Source organism: Lineus longissimus, chromosome 4 (assembly GCF_910592395.1).
Source record: "Lineus longissimus chromosome 4, tnLinLong1.2, whole genome shotgun sequence".
Taxonomy (NCBI): domain Eukaryota; kingdom Metazoa; phylum Nemertea; class Pilidiophora; order Heteronemertea; family Lineidae; genus Lineus; species Lineus longissimus.
Window position 1 is genome coordinate 8,491,092 of NC_088311.1, and position 19,785 is coordinate 8,510,876.

At 37.8% G+C, this 19,785-nt stretch overlaps 1 protein-coding gene across 15 annotated transcripts in view; it reads right to left on the minus strand.

Moving 5' to 3' along the window:
• Nucleotides 1-4,122: 4,122 nt before the first annotated feature.
• The window catches only part of LOC135486888 (ELAV-like protein 3), a 47,270-nt gene continuing 31,607 nt past the window's right edge, over nucleotides 4,123-19,785 (minus strand). For 10 of the 15 annotated variants that reach the window (XM_064770041.1, XM_064770037.1, XM_064770034.1 and 7 more), the window contains 4 exons: nucleotides 19,058-19,078; nucleotides 12,748-12,852; nucleotides 10,898-11,026; nucleotides 4,123-10,348 (listed from right to left, as the gene is read on the minus strand). In XM_064770041.1, the coding sequence (XP_064626111.1) occupies nucleotides 10,027-10,348; nucleotides 10,898-11,026; nucleotides 12,748-12,852; nucleotides 19,058-19,078 (577 nt within the window). In that variant the 3' untranslated portion in view covers nucleotides 4,123-10,026. The remainder of the gene's footprint in view (nucleotides 10,349-10,897; nucleotides 11,027-12,747; nucleotides 12,853-19,057; nucleotides 19,079-19,785) is intronic. The other 5 variants (XM_064770029.1, XM_064770036.1, XM_064770040.1 and 2 more) reach the window with 5 other exon arrangements.

Sequence of the window (19,785 nt, forward strand, 5' to 3'; positions counted from 1 at the left end):
TCCCATTCGTTTTTTTCATATCTGGTTTCCTTTGGATGGAAGCGATACCCAGTGTTTTAATCTCATGTCTACCTGGAAAGATGGAAGGGGGTATCAAATGTGCTTGTTCCCCTTTAACATGTTTGATAATGAAAAGTTCCTGCCTTGCTTGTCATAGTATAAAAACAGTAAAGTCATACACCTTTAAAAATGTTGAAATACGTAGGTTGATAGGCTAATACATGTATGCCAATAAATTGTTTGTCATCATATATGACATGTCTAAAAAATACCAACCTATTAACGACACTGTCAAACTTTGGGAAATATTTTTATGAAGTATTTTGATGATTTCGTTCTGACAGAAAGAGTTGAATATGCATACACTTTACTTCTGTTTAGATTTGGAACATCGCTGGATGGTTGAAAACTGCTTTGCATGAACATGCCAAACAAACTACCAGGTAGATTGATTTCACAGCAGTTTAACCTTAATTTACTCTACATTATCAGTGATGTTTGTACATTCATCTTCTTTCAAGTTTCGTGAAATAGACGGCTACTTTCAATTCGAACTTAATGAATTTTCATCCTAACAAGAGTGATAGCAGCCAATCATTTGCACACAGAGAAGTACCATCATCTTTGGTCCACCAAGATTGGAAATGGGGCTATAATCTGATAAAGTTAGAGCGAATACCTGAAGTTCCTTCACCAAACTATTCTAATTATGCAGAAAGCCTCTCTAATGCATCCTAGATGTTTTAGGATGATTTTAATCTTAAGAGTTTATTTGCTGCACAGCGAAAGCCTACTTTTAGCCCAAGTATTTCAATTATTTTAATGACAATAGGAGAAAGCCTATGTGAGGTATCCTAATACATTCCAATCACCGATCGTCGGCAGGAGCCAACGGTCAGGCCGGTTAGCCCAAGGAGAAACATGAATTTTAAAGTGTTTTCTTCGCTTTCTGTTCCCCAGGAAATCAATTCATCAGCTGGAGAGAGCATTGTGGATCATTTAATCCACAGATTATTTGTATATATATTAATATCTAAAAATACCAATTCTTAAAAGAAATGTGTACAAAGACAACTTTACGTAATAGGAGTGTATTGCTCAGTACATTTATTTTTGTACCATACAGCTATAAGTCAGTTTGTCCTGATGATTTTATGGCTTTTATAGGGGGGACTTGTTTTATACTCTATTGAAAAGAGCAATTTTACACCAAAGTAATTGTGAAATGAGCTTTTTTTCTCGTCTCATTATTTCTTGTAGTTTTATGTAAAATATATCGCACATCTTCAGAAATTGCTCACCTTTGATCTGGACAGGGAAACCAGGTAAAAAAGCCGACTCCGCTCGCTCCGATGAGACCATGATCCCGGACCATGATGCTTCGAACAGGCAAGCGCACACACATCAGATGATGTCACATGTAAAGCACTCCTCGCATTGTCCGCGATGATTGGGGTCACAGAAATCGTCATGTGCGCATGACACAACAGCAGGAGCCTCATAGTAATGTCAATAGTTAGCATCCATCATCATCCAAATAAAAGCATGTTTATGCTCACCTTTCACATTTAGTTAATTTAGTATCATATTTGTTAATCGAGATCAAGAGCCCTGGAGGCACATGCGGGTCTTTTTTTCGCAGAAGGTAGGCTGTGATTACATTGTAGCTCTGCATCATTTCATTGTTAATTGCAATGCTGTCATTTTCCATATCCTTTTCAGGCTTGGGGTGTGATGATCTGTGATGACTGTAGTCATGCAATTGACACTTTGTTCAGATCTGTTCAGATCGTGCAGGGTCAAAAATTCAGCTGTTTTGACACTTCGTTTGTAGATATCAAACCCCTGATATCTATCAACATGAACATGATTTATGCATGGATGTATAGCACGTGTATGTTGCTATGCATCCGTGATGTATAAATAAAGTGGTACCTCTCCATTGCGTTGTTATTACTCCCACTGATATAATATCACTTTATACATTACAGCTCCTTCCAAAGGATATCGATATACATGTAAGATACCCATATCAGGGAATATTAAGGAAGTCACACAAGACGAGTTGGCAACTGTCCCAAGGGAATTACTGGGATATGCTTTGGGGTAAGTAATGCTTTATTTGTCCATTACACCTCCTAGATCTTAGACTCCCTGGGCAGCCCATTGCATCATCCTAATTTGGTCTCCTTATGGGTGAGGAATGAGGCCAGTCCACTGCATCCGGAGTGTACTAGATCTTGACAGTAGTTACCTTAAAGGTCCAACCCTCATTTGTCCAGTCCTATACACATGATACAGTGGAACCTCCCTTAGCGGACACCTCTATTAAGGCCACTACTTTTGGTCCCAAGTTGGTTGTTTTCATTCATTTTTACCTCTCTAATCAGGACACCTCTCTATTAAGGACAGCCCTTGTCAGTCCCGAGGGTGTCCTTAATAGAGAAGTTCTACTGTATATAGTGTGTTGGGGACTTGAATGGACTCTTGGTGGCAAGTTGCCCCGATGTAGTTTTGCCAAGAAGGCTTTGCCTCCATCATCAGGATACCTCCTGTGTCTAATAGGGGAGTGCGAGATATATACTGCTTCAGGGAAAGGAGAACACTACATGCATGCAAAGCATGTTTCAGTGACACCATGGGGATGGCAGCCCCTGCTGTTCCTGGTGTATAGGGGGCAAGGGGCAGCAAGTACCACTGCAAGCATTCTCCAACATTACAGGGTATCCCGAAACTCCATATAAAATCAAGGTTGGTATAAATGTCTGTGCATAGTCAACCCAACAACCTGTGTGCAACCAATTGGTTACCCGGTAGCTGACTCTAGATTCTGCTGAGGCAACAGCACAGGGGGTAAGGGTTGACTTCAGCAGGTCAGAAGGTATTTTTATCAGTCGAAAAGCAATGAAATGGCCAAACAGTTCAGGTATCATGTTTATAACAATGAATACTGATGCGTGGCACTGAAGATGCTGCATGCACCATGTCATAATACTTTTGTTGCAAGTAACTGACGGACAAATAAAGTATGCCTTTTTATAGTGTGTGGGCTGGGGAGTCGCATGTTTTGAATGCCATTTTAAAAACTGTTCTCATTAAAAATACCTTCTCAGGTGTCCTTTTTTGGATGACAGGACCATCCATGTTGTGGGCATTGGGGAAGTTAGGGGCTGGCAAATGAGTCGGAGTCGAGAAATAGAAGCAAAATCCACAACTTGATGAGAAAAGCAGCAGTGTACCTTCTTTAACTGTCATTACAACATGAAAGTGTACCTCATAATCTTGTCAATTTTGTCATTTTGCAAGATAACATTTGTAAGTTAGTAAAATTTTTAACAGTTTTATTTCAATTTGAACAACCTTTTCTAAATTTTAGTGAGAGGCCCAACCAAAAACAAGGTGTGAAAATACTGAAATGTATGAAAGAATCCACCCTCCACCCAAAATATACTAGAACGCATGAATAATTGCAAGGGAATAAAAACAATACTTTAAAACACTTGTCGGGAGCCATTTCAACCTTAGGTGTGGAGGCAGCACTAGTCTCGTAATGAAATATCGCACCATTGCTTGAGAGTTAAATGTATCACAAACAATGCACTGTACATCGCCAAGGGAAACTGCCACACCATGAAAGGATGGAAATTAGATCCAAACTTGTGTTCATATAAGCATTTAAAGGAGGCAACTGCTGTGACAAAAATTTGAAAGAGGTTACTGCTTCCGGAAACGAATACTAGACATGCTATAAATTACCAACTGGACAGAGGAATATAATTTTTTAAACTGTGGAGCGGAGCTTGCCCAGCAAGCTGGTCAGGAGGCATCCAGGCACCCAGTAATTTGTTTCATTTCCTCATAATAAGCAGTAAGGTATAGGAGTGGAGCGCTGGGGGGTCAGGACAACCTTGAAGATTTTAGAGGAGATTTGAAACTTGTAAAATTCGCTTCACTTTCGAGAGTCACTTACTTTGTTGGAGGAGTATTTCAGATTTTGCTGACCAGGGTAACTCGTGGGGTTTACATCCTCAAGGATTCGGACATCAATTTTTTAATTCCTCTGCCATTAGGCAATGAAAGGATGAACAAACGTAAAGAAAATGAACAACATAATGAAGCAGATTAATTATACATTCTCAATACAATTTATTGTGTAATTGTTGACATGTAAAAGTACAAATATTGCAATACAACCAAACTACATAAGAAACAACAACAGCTGGCGTTTACACCTGGACACCCCCCAAATCAAAAGAGTCGATGCTCCCAAAGAAGAAATGCATGGGATCGAACAACTCAGTTTGGTTTTTCAGGGGTGTCAGGCTATGGAACATGATGTGAGTGCAATTTGGAATATGAACATGATTCAGCATAAGAGACAAGGCTCTATTTTTTGGGCTCAGGATTTTTCTGACAATCATCCACGACAGCCAGCAAAAACGGCAGAAACCGTATTATGAGAGTCAAAAAAATCGGCGGTAGTGCCTGCTCTTTCAAAATAATTAGGGATTTACAAAGGCATTGGGGTCTGCTCTCTATTTACTTCACCAGCAGTATGCATATCAGAGCAACAGTAAAACACCTATAATCTAAATTTCTGATATTAATGCAAAAGTTTTGGGCCAAGACATTTTCCTCTTTAGAGAATGTCACCAAAGTTGATAAACTTTAAATAATGTGGGAAAAAGAACAAATCTGCTTTTGTGACATAGAAAGTCCTCTAGACTTTAAATTTGATAGTTTTGGCACTGCAAAGAACAACTCTTAACGTCTAAAATTTGTCACAAGAATTCAGAAAAAAATAGTTTCCTTTATAGCACGAATTCAAGCATGATTTGATACACTCAATAAAGAAAAAAATGTCGTGGCAAATATTCGCTATCCAGAAATCTAAACCCAACTAGCTGCTTTCAGGTGCATGGCTTAGCACAACTGATGCCAACTCTTCAAGTTTACAAAGTGGGCCAATACACCTGAAGCAAAAGTGGATGCCAAAATCAGTCTCTTGAAAAGCCTGGTGTATGGATTAGATTTTGAAGTACGTGGTTAGACAAATAACAACAAATTAAAGCAACATTTACACAAGTGCCTGGTTTCAGCTGTTACAATATCGTGGAAGACGCTGGCCGAATTTTCTGACCATTTTAAGTACAGATTTATGATAAGAGATTAATCTTTCACAAGGCTAAAACAATTTTCCACAACTTTTGTCCGAATAGGTTTCAAAAATTCCATATCAAATTCTAAAGGTAATCTTTTAAGTACATTTTGTATGTACACCTCCACTTTGCAGCATGCTCGCATTCAAAAAAATCAATTGGTAGCCATTATTTTCATACCAATCTAATAATTTCCTCGGAGTCATTTAAAAACTCATACGTGATTGGGCCAATATGAATGATATTTCTTTGCATTCTGCTCTGCATTTAACATGTTCATACCTACAGAAAGAGAGAACTAATACAGACAACTTTGAGGTAGACCCAGGCTTAGGTTTCTGATGAGAGCGGCCACAACTTGAGACCGGTTAAAACCATTCAAGCAATTCCGCAATATACCAAGCCATAAAAACATTGAATCATAACTATGTATTTCGCTGACAAATTTGAATAGCAGGCAATTAAACAAATTATAAGATAGTTCGAAAGAATTTATCACCTTTGTTCTTTTTAAATGAAAGTTAGTAAAATCTTCTGAGATTCAAGTAATAGATTTATGACCCGCAATTCAGAATTTAGGACTAATTTGGCTGATCACATTGAATATTGGGGGTGTTGGTTTGATATTTAAGGCTGGCTAGGCCATTAAACTTCAACTTTCAAACAAATAATTCGATAAGGTTTTGTGAGATTTAGAAATCGACATGTTCCAGGCTTTCAGTCTTGATCATTTTGGCTCAAAGATCAGGCTTAATCCAGGCTTGTAACATTAACCCACGGCACCCCTGAATTCAACATTAACACAAACGACCACACAATTAACACGACAGAAATTAAACCAAGTTAAAACTTTAGTCTGTACATGTAAAATTATAGCCATTAGGAGACAGGATACACAGGTTAAATACATGTACATTATAATTTCAATTTTATATTGAGGATTAAAATGAAATATGTCAGAAAACACTGAAAAACATTTTCAACACACCAGGGGCTTGAAAATCTTCTAAAATGCTTTTTCTTTTCTGAATTCGAAATGTTGCCCTCCATAGATATCTGCGATGGAAAACTACTGAGATTTATACAAATAACTAATCCGCCATCGCAGATTTCAGGCCGCTGTCTGCCGTGAACAATGAGTTTGAATGTCACCATCATATACTATTCAACTGCTCAATTATTTAGCAAGTAAAACGTCGGGTGTAACAAGGGGGAATTTAACCGAAAATTTTTGAAAGCAAACAACTGGGTTTTTTAAAGTTGGCCTTGAATGGGCAAGAACTGGCCGTTCCAGTTACGGGTGCCGTGCAACGGCACATCAAACACAAATCTTGGTGCCAAAGATTGAAAATCGAACCAAATCTTAAAACCCATCTCGTTACTTATCAGAAACAACTGGCCAATACTGTTTGCTAGTGTGACATAATATGTAGGCTATTATAATCATATATGCAGGTCAAATACAAGAAGAGTTATACGTTAAATGTATACTCAAATCCTCAAAAAACAAACGAGTTGCTTCTAACTTAAAAACACAGCACAACAAAGCAAAATTGATCTAATTATAGAAACTACCAAAATTGACTAACAACCCTTAACTAGTGAACAAAGAAAATTGGATAAAAGATCGCGACATGTGTTCAAACAAGTTATATATTAGCCAGCTGCAGAATATAACATTAAATGAAACATGTGCTTCAAAAGTCCATTAAAAGTTAACTCTAAAGAACATGGGTGAAAATCAGCGTTAAGTCCACAAACCACCTTTTTGGTCTCTATGTACATTAACGTCACAATGACGTCATCTGGCCAATCTACTCGATAGCCATGTAAAATCTTCATTTAAAGTTGATTGGATAATCAATTCTTCTAAATTCATCTTTTAATCAATTCCTTCAATTTTGTAACGCGGTGAAGAACTTCTCAGTTAGGCTTTTGACCTTTTAATTGACTGTTAAAACTGGCCGTACTAATCGTAATATGTACCTTTATTAACTTTGGTGGTAAAAACAGCAGTAGGCGCAGATTAAAAGTGGTTTGCGACTCATAAACGTTTAAAATGAACACGAAATTTTTCAAACTGAAATTATCAAATGGCCTTCTTTTTGAAGTAATTTTTGAAATGAATACTGCTTTTATTCAATGGAGGTATGTCAACCTATACTGAAGCCACAACGACACAAAGAGTCTAATAATGAATTATAATTATCGTCATAAAAAGTGCAGATTAGATCGAGGAAGCAAGTATCAAACGAGGCCAGAAAAAACGTCACATTAAAAATGATAAGATTTCAACTAGATTGGAATCAATTCAATTAGAAGACAGAACATGAGAGAGATTATTTAGTAACAGTATCTCAGGTAATCCGTATCCAAAAACCTCTCAAATTAACTAAAATCTTTATAATATATCCCTCGGGCTTAACGTCGACCCGAGGCCTTTGGAACTCTTTTTTAAGATAAAATTGAAATATTTTTATACTAGTATCTCATTTCCAGCATACTCTCTCTTACATTATCAATATCTTTTAACAACGACTTTTCAAACAATAGTCTTTGAAAACAAAAACAAGGTCCTTCGAAAACGCTGGAAGTTCAAAACAACGACGATGCCTCATTCTGGAGGCACCTGAAGCCTCGATCTTGAGACATCTAACGCCCCGATCTCAAGGCATCTCGTACGTTCCAGATGTACACCAGCGTACACCTCAACGCTACTAACCGTTTTACTCAGTCCTCTTCTGTACATAATGTTTCTTGATCCCATCTGTGTTAATTGTATATGTTTCCAAACAATTGTTTAGTAATCGCCTCCAACTAAAAGATGCCTGTACACTTAGAGGCGTCTCATCTGGCTATTTCCTTATAAATTTGTCAAAAGCGAGATCACTAAAAAAAGCTACAGTAAAGCAACTAGCAAACTACTTACTACTGTGACTTCTGAGGAATGTCATAGAGTACTTTGGGGTCAATCAGGTGCATTTCTGGAATCATTTTCTACTCTTCCTCATACCGTCGTTAATCCTCTAAGTCGGACCTATCCCTCAAATTTGGCGCTATTGCGCTATCCAGTTCAGAATGCGTTTACCATTTCATTTTACACACACAATGACGGTCACATTTCATCCCAATTTGGATATTAACATCCTAAGCAGTATGCAGGGCACAAATATGTACAATACAAGTAAAATGTGACCGTGTTTTTATATTTTTATAATTTGTTTCATATTTCTTTCGTATGAAAAATCCTGGAAACAGTACTTGCACAATGTTCACATAGTCGTGAAATGCATGAAAATGGAAGAGCTTCGTGTGTGGCTTTAAACTGAACTGTACATCTTTGGTACAAAACCCCTTCTCTAAAAACGCTTACATGACTAGATTACAATAGTAGAACTGTACAAAAATATAATCTCTTCATGGAAGTTTGCATGAATCTGTATCCGTACTTTTCCTACTCTCATCACAATCATCGCTATACAGAATATTTTTGACATCTGCGTTCCACTAACTCGAAAGTCCGCTCTCGGTAAAGGTGGTGTCTGTTTTCCACAAGTCCCGTTCCACCACATGCAAATTTAAAGATAACTGTACGTTTAACACAAGTTTGTAACCCCAAATTCAAAGCAAAATGCGATAAATGCTCTAGCGGTTACGCCGAGCTGGCCTATATGCCACGAGTAATAATGAGGGCAAAGCAATGAGAAATCAAAGGCAGCCGTGAGAGTATACTAAGAAAAGAACGAAATAAGCATATGAAGAGAAAAGAGAAAACGTATTAATTTTGCAATTATGTACTCCGATATGTAGCTTAACTAATTACTAATTACTAAATGAACTAAACTAATAACACAACTAGCACTCACCAATAAATTACTAAATAAATAGTGATAATGTCTTGTTTTTTTTTTATTTACAACCCTTTGAGTAAATAAATTATTATATTGTATTGACAATATGTCCCAAGTAGCCTATTGCACGACCGCCTCTTATAAGACATAAGAAGGGTCAAAATTACTAACCTAAGATACACAAGAGTAAATAAAACGAACGGCAACAAAAAAGGGTTTTGAACACAACACAAATACTGAGTCAATCGTTCAGATATACAATTAGTACGAGGTACTACCAACAAAACTAAAGATGAGTACTTCATAAATTAAATAAGTTAAATGAGTGATTATAGTAATTAATCAATGTTGGCAACGATATGTGTACTTAATGAGTAGTTGGTTTTGTAAGTGGCACTGGTTACATGACCAAAAGAGTACGCGGTCGATTTGCCAAATCGTACAATAAATGCAATAAATGACTTGATAAAGTTCCAAGAACTTATCATTTAAGTCTAAAGTAAATTCAAATGGTAAAATGGTGTAACAACATTCATAAATGCACGAGGAGTTTTGGCTGCACCGGCGACATGATATGCAAATGTACTCTAATTATCTGAATGAAACAAAGAAAATCTTAATTACCTTTTCTTAATTAGATAAAGCGAAATTTAAGTCTCTTTTCGGTTATACAGAGAAAAACCAATGGATTATGCTAGAAAACGTAAGATCTTATCCATAATAATCAATAATAATAATTATCACCCTCGAAAATAAACAAAGAAGAAAACCACTAACAGGACAAAACGAAAAAAGTTTGATTTAAATTTGCTGTGTGGAAAATGACCACGATATTAGTACATTCTTTTAGGATTAAGCACAAGTTAGAGCTCAAATCAAGTCACCCATCTCTTTTCTTATGTCACTATTTGTCCGTAAGTAAGTTTTGAATGATCTCCTTTAGCCACTTGACCTGTTTCTGACTAGTGTTAATATAATCCACAGATCCCTTTGTTTTCCGTCCATGGTGCCCTGCCTTACGACTTTGGCTTATTGGTTTTGAAACTAACTTGTAACACACGGTTTCCCAGGTTATATCCATTGAGATGCTGAATCGCGACTAGTGCCTCCTCGTAATTGGTCATTGTGACGAAACCGTATCCCCTGCACTTGTTTTGCGGGCAACGTACAACTTTTACATTCTGCACTGCGCCAAAGGGGCCAAAAAGCTGCCACAGGACATTGTCCTCGGTTTCTGGGGCCAGATTGTATACAAATATGCAGAATCCGACCCCGTTGAGGGTAGGTGGGGGCATCAGGGATCCAGCATGAAGAAGACCACCTTCGAAGGGCGAGAACCTGAAAAGATAACGAAACAAAGTTTAGTCAACAGGTTATAATCTAATCTCTGCATTCTGGTTCCAGCTTTGGTTGACAACAATGAAGAGCACGTGAGTATCTGTGAAATTTTGCCACAGTGAGAAGTTCTGGTAAGCTACTGTGCCCATGTATCTTTATCTTTGTTGATAACAGAACTGTTGTCAACCGAGTAAGTGAACCTTTAGTAGTCGACTCTCCAGTCGATGATATGAGTTTGTCATCAGGTTATGATCAGTGATTTAAAAAGTCCACATACAGCCACTGATTGTCTCACGGTCCGTAATTACATAACAACTGGAGGTATGAATATGATGGCTTCTTTCCAGTCTACGGTGTCCATGTACACATAATGAAATATGACAATAGTATTGATGATGATGACATGCCAATCACAATGATAATAGATGATATTGATGATTAAAGTGTTGATGATGACGATGACACAATGAGTGAAAACAGATATGGACTGTGTGACAATCTATTAGGACTACAAACGGAGTGTTATATATAAACTTTAAATTTACTCACAATGCATCCACTTTCTGCTCTTGGTTACATGTGGTACTAGGTGTAGCAGTAGTAGAGGCAGAGAGAGCTGAAGACGTGCTCGTTTTAAGTCCCCCAGCTAGTAAGGTTGGAGTATATGCAGCTGGGAAGCTGGAACAAAAGGAGATGTGCTGTCATTCCACTATTACTGATAGGTCGAGATGTTTATTATATCAACCAATTTTACGAACTGACTGACACTTTAATAGTTTCCCATCAAATTGTTCAGTTAATTCCAAGCTTGAGTAGTAAAGCTACAGATGACATACTGGAGGCTTTGATGGGCACTGGTGATACACTCTTCAACCACAGAAATATTAACACACAGGCTTAATGTGCACTGATGTCTTTTTAAAAACTTCATACTCAGAATACATATTAGATGCTAAGGAAGTATTTTATATGAAGTACTTCTGCCTGATAGTGACATTAAATACCCTTGACCAACATTATCTTGAATGGCCAAGGAGAAAACCAGATTTAAGATCACAGGCCTGAAAATTATGTCGGTGTCGAAAATGAACTTTGAAAATGTAGTTATTTTCTCAATTATAGTTTTGGTCAGAAAAAGTGAAGCACCAGTACCACAAAGTTTTAAACAAACTACTTTCTCATCTCAACTTGTCAGTCATAGACGAACGCACAGTGGTTATGATTATCATCTGCAAGTGCAATTTGTGCAAAGAGACACAATAATTCGTATTTTTCAATATCTAGAATGACAACCCGCCTATCACTTTCTGGTAGGAATTTTCTTACATGTACTCCCATGACCCAAGCTTGAAAACGCCTAATATGATTTGCGGTTGCAGAAACTAAATGAAATGTGCTAGTCACTCTCAAATTGAAAATCACTACTAGTATTTAGCATACATGTAGTTTGGACCAGACTGAAAATGAAATTATTTGGAAGAGCTTATAGTTGAAGTGTCTACCAAGCTGTGGCTAATGGCCCTATTATTAAAAGTAACTCTCACACAAATTCAGCAGTCCCCTCTGCTTATTTCTAAGTTGGGCTTATGACATACAGTAAAGCAGATGGAGATGTTAAATGTTAATCAATGGTTTGTGAGACGCTCTCTTCAATGGTTTCACACAGTCCACATCTGACAAGTTTGGTATCAAAGCGATGTTGGCGGTGCATTGAAGCCCAAAAGCACACGCCGCAGGAACATACCAAAACAACCAAACAGCAATGAGGAAACCATGTTTGTTTTTGAAAAAAAAACATAGGAGAAACTAAACTACCATGTCAAGGAGTCTGAAAGTGGTGAATGAAGATTTCATGCTCTCTGTGAAGGTGTTTGACAAACAGTTTTAACTGGGGTAACTGGTCTAGTCAAGAAAACACGGACAGAGACTGTATCGGGCCACAGCAAGCTAGTAAGTAGTACACAACAGCTACAGGTATAAATGATAATATAAGAAAATCAAATTGAAAACCCAGGAGAGAAAATCAAAGGTACACACATACAAAAAGCACTGGCACTGCAAGCTTGAACTAAAACTAAAAATCTGTACAAATACAGAATAAAACTGGAACTGAACTCGCAATAAATCAAGAAAGCTTCATTAGAAATATTCGACTCTGAAAACATAAGCACGAATTTAACTACGGCACTTATACAGTTTTCATGAATGAACTGATACATAAGATTAATTGGCCAGTTTATTTTTTTTAAATTATAGATCTTATACATTTTTGTGAGTTTTATTTTATTATCCCCCATGAAAAGCATATTGGTATTTTTCTCTTTCTCGATGTGCAGACAATACGAATTTGACTACTACGCCGGGAGTGGGAGATAAGACTTTAACCAAAAGTTATTTACCCATTTTGCTTTTGCGTTTCTCCAATTTTTCGAATAGCTGGGTTTGCGAAGGTAGTAGCAGTAGCAGTAGTATAGGGCAATACACACCCCTCCAAAGGTGAGAACCTGCAAACCAAACAATAACTGTTAACACAGCAACAATAAAAGCAAGATTAAAAAGATAGCATATTAAACTTTTAACCTTTTAAATGGCTTAGTGGCGGCAGTGCTCATTACGAATTCATGAAAGCTCAGAGAGAAATATTTTGCTACAGCATGATCAGATGAATAATTTGCTTCATCATGACAAGCTGAATGATAGAGATATCCGTATGATCCCCCCAAAATGTCAGTTTTCAGGCAATTGACTGCCAAACTAAAGAAATACGTTTCTTCCATATAGTTTAATAACACTGGAAAGAACCAAACCCCAATACCTCAAAACCCTTTAAAATTTCATCTCAATAGCTTTTTACTCTAAAGTTTGTCTTAATCAGTATAAATCATAAAACAATTATCTTCTCTAAAATTCACTACTTCCCCAACCCATATCGAAGTCCTTCTAAAGCAGTTTAAGAACCATACTTTAAAATTGGCATCTCTGATAATTTTCATAATTTTATAGCAGAAAATAAGTAATGATCACCAACGTCCACGCCATTAAAGGTTAATTGCTGTAAACAGGCTGGGAAACTTCGTCTCGGCAGACAAACGTAAAAAGGTAAAACAAAAGTCAGTGAGGGCGTAAAATGAAAATTTTGTAACGTAAATGGGGGTAAAATACGATGCAAACAAAAGGACCATGTCACACGTGGCGTGTGAGCTTGTTAAACGAAACCACGGTGTTCAAGTGTGGCAGGTGAAATTTGTGAATCGTGTAGAAGTACACCATGCATCAGGACTCTGTAAAACGGAAAAACTCCACATGCGCAATCACCAGAAGAGATGCTAACATGACCAAGACAGTACAGAAAGATTCCATGACTACGTTCACATGAAGATGAATACGTAATTTAAAGTGACATAAACTAAACATGAACAAACCAAATCAAAAATTCAGAGAGAACATTTCGCCCGATATGCATCAACATTGACTATCACCACCACACATCCACCAATCAAATCCAAACTACAAGACATCGACGAATCAAATCCAGGTTTACAATGACATTGACCAATTAAATTTGAGATTACACTTGCGGTACATTGAGACAAATGAGTCTAGTGCAGACAGTGAAGAGATGTGTGCAGTTGAATCCAACGTCACCCACAGAGAAGGGGTGTCGTGATGAACTGAAGGGCCTGCAGTTTTGCTGAACAGATTTAAAGAGAATGTCAAATATTTGGAGTGTCAACTACATTTAAAAGCCTATCAGTATTGCAGAGAGTAGTCAAGTTTTGAGTTCCGTTGAAGGGCAAAGGTGTGTCAGTTGACCATCCAAACGACACTGAAACAACTAACAAAATGTTTCATTTGCTTTTTTATGGTCCATGTAATATCTTGTTGTGTCAATCAGTAGGTTCCTTCAACAAAGGTTCTTTTTTAATGTCTCATGAATTCCAGGTGATTGGTGATATTGTAGAAGTGTTTCTAGTTTGAAGGTAAGTGTACATGTATTTCAACAGCCATACTAGAATAGCAAAATGTCACAAGAAGACCAATCAGATATTTCTTTTGCACAGAATCATGGAATAGAAAACCATTCTTTGATAAAAATTTCGTGATATTCTTAGATAATGCGCAATAATGATCCTACCAGGGATTAGTGAACCTTTTTTCATGGCATCATTCTACATACTGCTCTTTTCAGCAGAATCATATGAAGTAATCGCTGTCACCGTTATGACTTAGCATTCTAATAACGCCGCCATTATGCTGGCAGTTGCAGGAGAAACTACTCAAGTCGGCTTTGAACAAAGCATCGCCTCCTTAAGCTATAACAAACTGCACTAATTACTGCATGAAACTGATACTGTGCTAGACAAAGCAGGATGAATTCATAGTACTATGAGCAGTTAGTCTTTCAACATATCCATGTCGCTAGCGCACCGAGTGCACTTACATTGTACACTGTAGCCAGTTAGCGTACATTTAGCCGTGGGCTAGCTCCGATACGTGTACACGCTCGTTAGTGTGGCGTTACTGCTGATATACCTGCCTCACGGCCACAGTAGGAATCTTGTCGAGATTTCAAAAGGTTAGCTGCTTCGTTGCAGAGGAAGCTGCTCGAGTACAAAGCAACCTGGAGAGGTCTCAATTAGCCTCATGTTGTCTGTTGGTGCAGGTGGACACAGGGATGCCAACATTCATTATTGCCGTAATCAGACCAGTTTCAAGCCATTTCTTGTAAATATTCTTAGCAAGGCTGTCTATCCATTCCATAGAAATAAGCTGACACATTTAGAGTGCCCAGGTAGAAATTGATGTTTGAACCTAACCATTCACCATGTCTAAAGGTCGTTGATGTTGTTCTAGTTCCAGGTCCTCATGAGAGAGTGGACCTAAACCTCTCTCATGGCAAAGCAGGTAAGACGAGCTCTTGCTTCTCTATCAGGAATTCACCTTGGAAACAAGTATAGCTCAAAGGTATTTCAAAAAGACACCCAAGCAATCAATAGTAGCGACCTTTGCACTGCAAGCCAAGTAACCTGCCAAGTAAGTGCATTTTTTTCGTAATTTTTATCTGATATTGATTTGCTTGATCTGGTTGTAGTATCAACGGATTTAATAACCACACCCATTAGATGCTTGCATAAAAATGACATTACTATGGCATACACATGTGTGACACACTACTTTATCTTCTTTACCCGGTGTCCAATTCTTTTTCTAATGCACAGAAAACTCCTGCTTATTTTGGTAACAAGCCTTGAAGAGTAGCACCTCAGACAACAGAATACTGTTGTTTTTCTACATAATTCAACAGAAGTTGTGGTGGGCGAAGCTTTGTCTCCTACTAAGCCAGCACAAGGGAGAGTGCACAAGAACACTCGATATCCCTGCATCAAATGTCTCGCAAGATTTCCAAACAAAGATAATCTGATGACATTCTCCACATGACTGAAGTGCTCCGGAGGTGTCACAGGGATTGGCGCAATTATATTCAATTTCCACGAAAAGTGCAGCGTCACCAGAGATGGATGGTGAGAGGCCTTGTTTTTAACCGCTACCACACAGTAACCTACATCAGGTGATGACAAAGCAATTGGAAAAGAATCAATTCAGATGCATTGGCAAAGAGCTTTTGAATGGGACTTTGCAACATTTTTCTGGTGTAAAATCTGAACTGGTCTCATGCAATGCCAGTTCTGACATTGATGCTACAAAGCAGAAGAATATTCTGTCCTGAGAATATGTCCTCGACTTCATTTTTAAACTATAAATGAACAATAACAGAATGATAATACCAAACTGCAGTCTGGCCAAATAAACGGTTCCACAGATCTACAACCGATATGTGATAGTTCCGCAGATCATCAATCTGTCTAGCATGCAACATGAACTCTATGAAACCAGATTCGACCAATCAACGAATGAATAATTGTGTTTATGAAAACGATATCATATCGGAAGTCGACACCACAAGATTACCACATCACGCCTGACAATTAACCAGAGAGGACAAGATCGGCTGGATGCTGGTCGCATTTATGCTCAGTATAACTCGCTTTATCAAGGCGATCTCACCAGTTTGTGGATCCCGATTTTATGAACACTCATTATATGTACTGGCATCAATGATTTTTTTACCAGCTTTTCTTCCAATGGCAGTGACATACTATTGATTTTTAGGTATGATTTACCTTACACTCAAATCAATTGCAATATCATCACTCCAAGAGAAAATTACTCGTAGATTACTCGTATATCTTCAGGAGCCTTGAACTCAATTGGTGTTTATAGGAACTGCCGTAATTAAATCCACAGCTTCATGTGGGATACCAAACAAGCCATCAATAACTAAAGTTTTTTACTAGACCCCTGAAATGCACTGCTGTACATTTCTCTTCTGTTCATTTACCAATATACCAATGGCGATAATATCTCAGCTCTCCAACATGACTGAATCCATCAATGAACACTCAAAGAATATAACACAATCAACTTAGAACCTAATAATTCATTCCCTGAGATTGGATTTTAATTAATTTTCAAATGGAAGTTGACAGACAATAAGAAAGGTAGGCAGACAAGCCAGGGCTGCCAAGGGGATAATTTGCACATTTTCATTAATTTGGCCAAGAATAACTAACTCATTAAAATAGTGCGCCAACAATGGGTTGTATGCCGAGTGGCACTACTGCTGCACGGTAAAGAATCACGCATGGTACATAATCTTTTGATTGGCAAGAGATGAAACATCGAACTACAATCACTGAACATTTTCAAGGCTTTTAGTTTTCAGCCTGGAGAAGATATTCTACTTTTGTAGTATATCTACATTAAAAGTAAATGAAGATGGAGGATTTAGAAGCCATTACAGAGGTTGGGCACATTGCCCAAGGATACTGAGGAGCAGGGATTGACTTCCTATTAACCAAGATGAAAAGATGACTTTGTTAGCCACTAAACATTGTTATTGTCAATTCCACCAAGATGGTACAGATATTCAAATCTCTCGACGATGTGCTTGTCTACTTGCTAAGACGTTCAACTATCTGAACATACTCCGTCTTTATATGAGACGTTGGTTGCTACGAGGGGGGTGGGAGCAGTTCATGGCACAGCTGCTCCTTCATTGATTATCAATCAATATCATATGTCGCAGCCTGTATACGAACTAATTGAATTTTTAGAAATAAGCGGCCATAGCCATGGGCAGCGGCTCAGCCAGCAAAAATAATAGGGGCCAACGAAATCAATCGCCCGTAAAAACAGCGGGTCACAACAGAACGAAACTTGTGCAACTGCGGAATTCACCAACGCATAACAGAACATAAATCATATAACGGCGCTGCAAGCTACTTTTAATAATTCATCATAATTCGATTTATTATACATCTAATTCATATTCAGTATGGTCCGAATAGCATAATCACGAGACAATGGCTAGATATTTGAAATGAAAATTGTGAGAATGGAACTGAACTCTGGAATAACAACTGGAACTTGGAACAAAAACGAGAACTACTCTAAACTTTCACCAAAATTTAGCTTTTACAGTACTGGAACTTGAATGAATGACAACCCTTTCTTAGGACTGATGGTAAATAGTTTGATAAATGGTTTGAAAGAATACTCTGCACTGACTCGACTTCATACTAATATAGCATCAGAGACAAGCTTCCATTCTTTCAACCAGTTTCCCTTGGCAACATCTAGATCCATGTTCTGGTTTAAATACACTTTTCAGTCCAAATACCATCAGTTCAAGCAGGGTTGAATACAAAACCAAGGAAGGGAACTTGGAGGGGAAGCACCAGCCAAGAACTGTCACATAAGTCTAGTCTACAGATAGCCCTGATCACTAAAGGAGGTTGGAGATTTGTGTCGGTTTTTTTGGTTTACAGATGATTTTAGGTGTGGGAAAATACTAGGACCCCTCTCCATCAATTCCGGTGGCGGTTCTTTTTGATAATATAAGGTTGTTTGACGCGCGCGTTTTTAAAAAATAGCTGCAAGGTTATCATTAGTACTCAGACCAGCATCATATATGACTAACTCTGACATGGAACGTAAACTGAACGTTTTAGGTCTCAAGTCCTAGAAGAGAAAACAAAATGTTTGTTTAGTTATCATTTAAACTGGTTAATGGAGGAAACCCATGTCAACAGTACCTTCTAGTCTAAGCATTAAGTTTAATTTCTTTTTTTTGTCCAGAAGTCTTACTTTTATTTTCACCTACACTGTGAGGCTTTACAGTTCACATGTATGTGGCCACTGCCCTTGGAACCGAGCTGCAGGACAACAGGGGGTGGTGGTGATGGTGGTGGTATTGGCGGTACACGTATGAGAAAAGCACAGTGATTGACTAAACCCTAGAAAGCTTATACCTAGAGGCAGGCACACTTTCCCATTCAGATGGGAATCACGGATAGTGTCCTTAGAACGTACGCTTAAAACTGTACAACAAAATTCTCAAAAGATTACCCCATACCATGCATATTGATACAAACATGCAAATCTCAACTGAGATTTATAAGTCATATGTCTTTGGCCTTCCCTTTTTTTTCGCCGACGTTTTTCTTCCGAAAAATATATTTGTTTGTTTGGGTGAGGGAGATGGAGAGAGTGTCTGTAAGATTCCCGTGTGAATGAGTATAATGTACCATTTTGGTTATTAGAAATGTTAATACGGAGAACTAGGTGGGATTGTCGAGTTTTACTGACCTTTCTTTGATTGGGGAATATCTGTAAACCAAAAAAATAAATGTCTAGCAAAACATTGCAAACGGAATGTTCTAATGCTAGCAATATTGTCTGAAGAATGACGGAGAATTAGACAGAGATGAAAATGTATAAAACTATGATCTGGTACTGTCTGGGGGCAGAATTAACTGGGTTTTTTTTAAATTGCAAAGTAAAGTATTTTTTCCATAATATAAGACCACAATTCCCTTCCCTATATTCAACGACTGAACCTATGGCCAAAAGTTCATCATAATTTTATTATAGTCCACGAGTATCTTTGCAGGACTAACATCTGTAGTAGCAATCCAGACTGTTTACAACACAAGTGAGGTTTCAATGGTCACATGTCTTCAAAAACTTCAACTTCACTGGTGACAAAATCATTGAAACTTTGTTGTGGTCTTATCCCAGTCTGAACTAAAGGACCACCACAGACGGTAATATCAATGAACTTTATATATGCCAACAACCAGTCAAATTTGTTTCAACGTGAAAGATAACTACAAAAGCAACTTTTTAACAGTGGAATAATTCGCAAACATCAAACTTGTAATGAAAAGAAATTGCACCAGGTTCTATGGCCTCGAATTTAAGAAATTGTTGAATTTAAAAGATTTGAAAACTTCTGCTAGGTTGAAATATGTATTCTATTTTCATCCGCACGAGTGTGAAAATCGAAAGAGAAGTGCCGGTGACCCATATGAGGA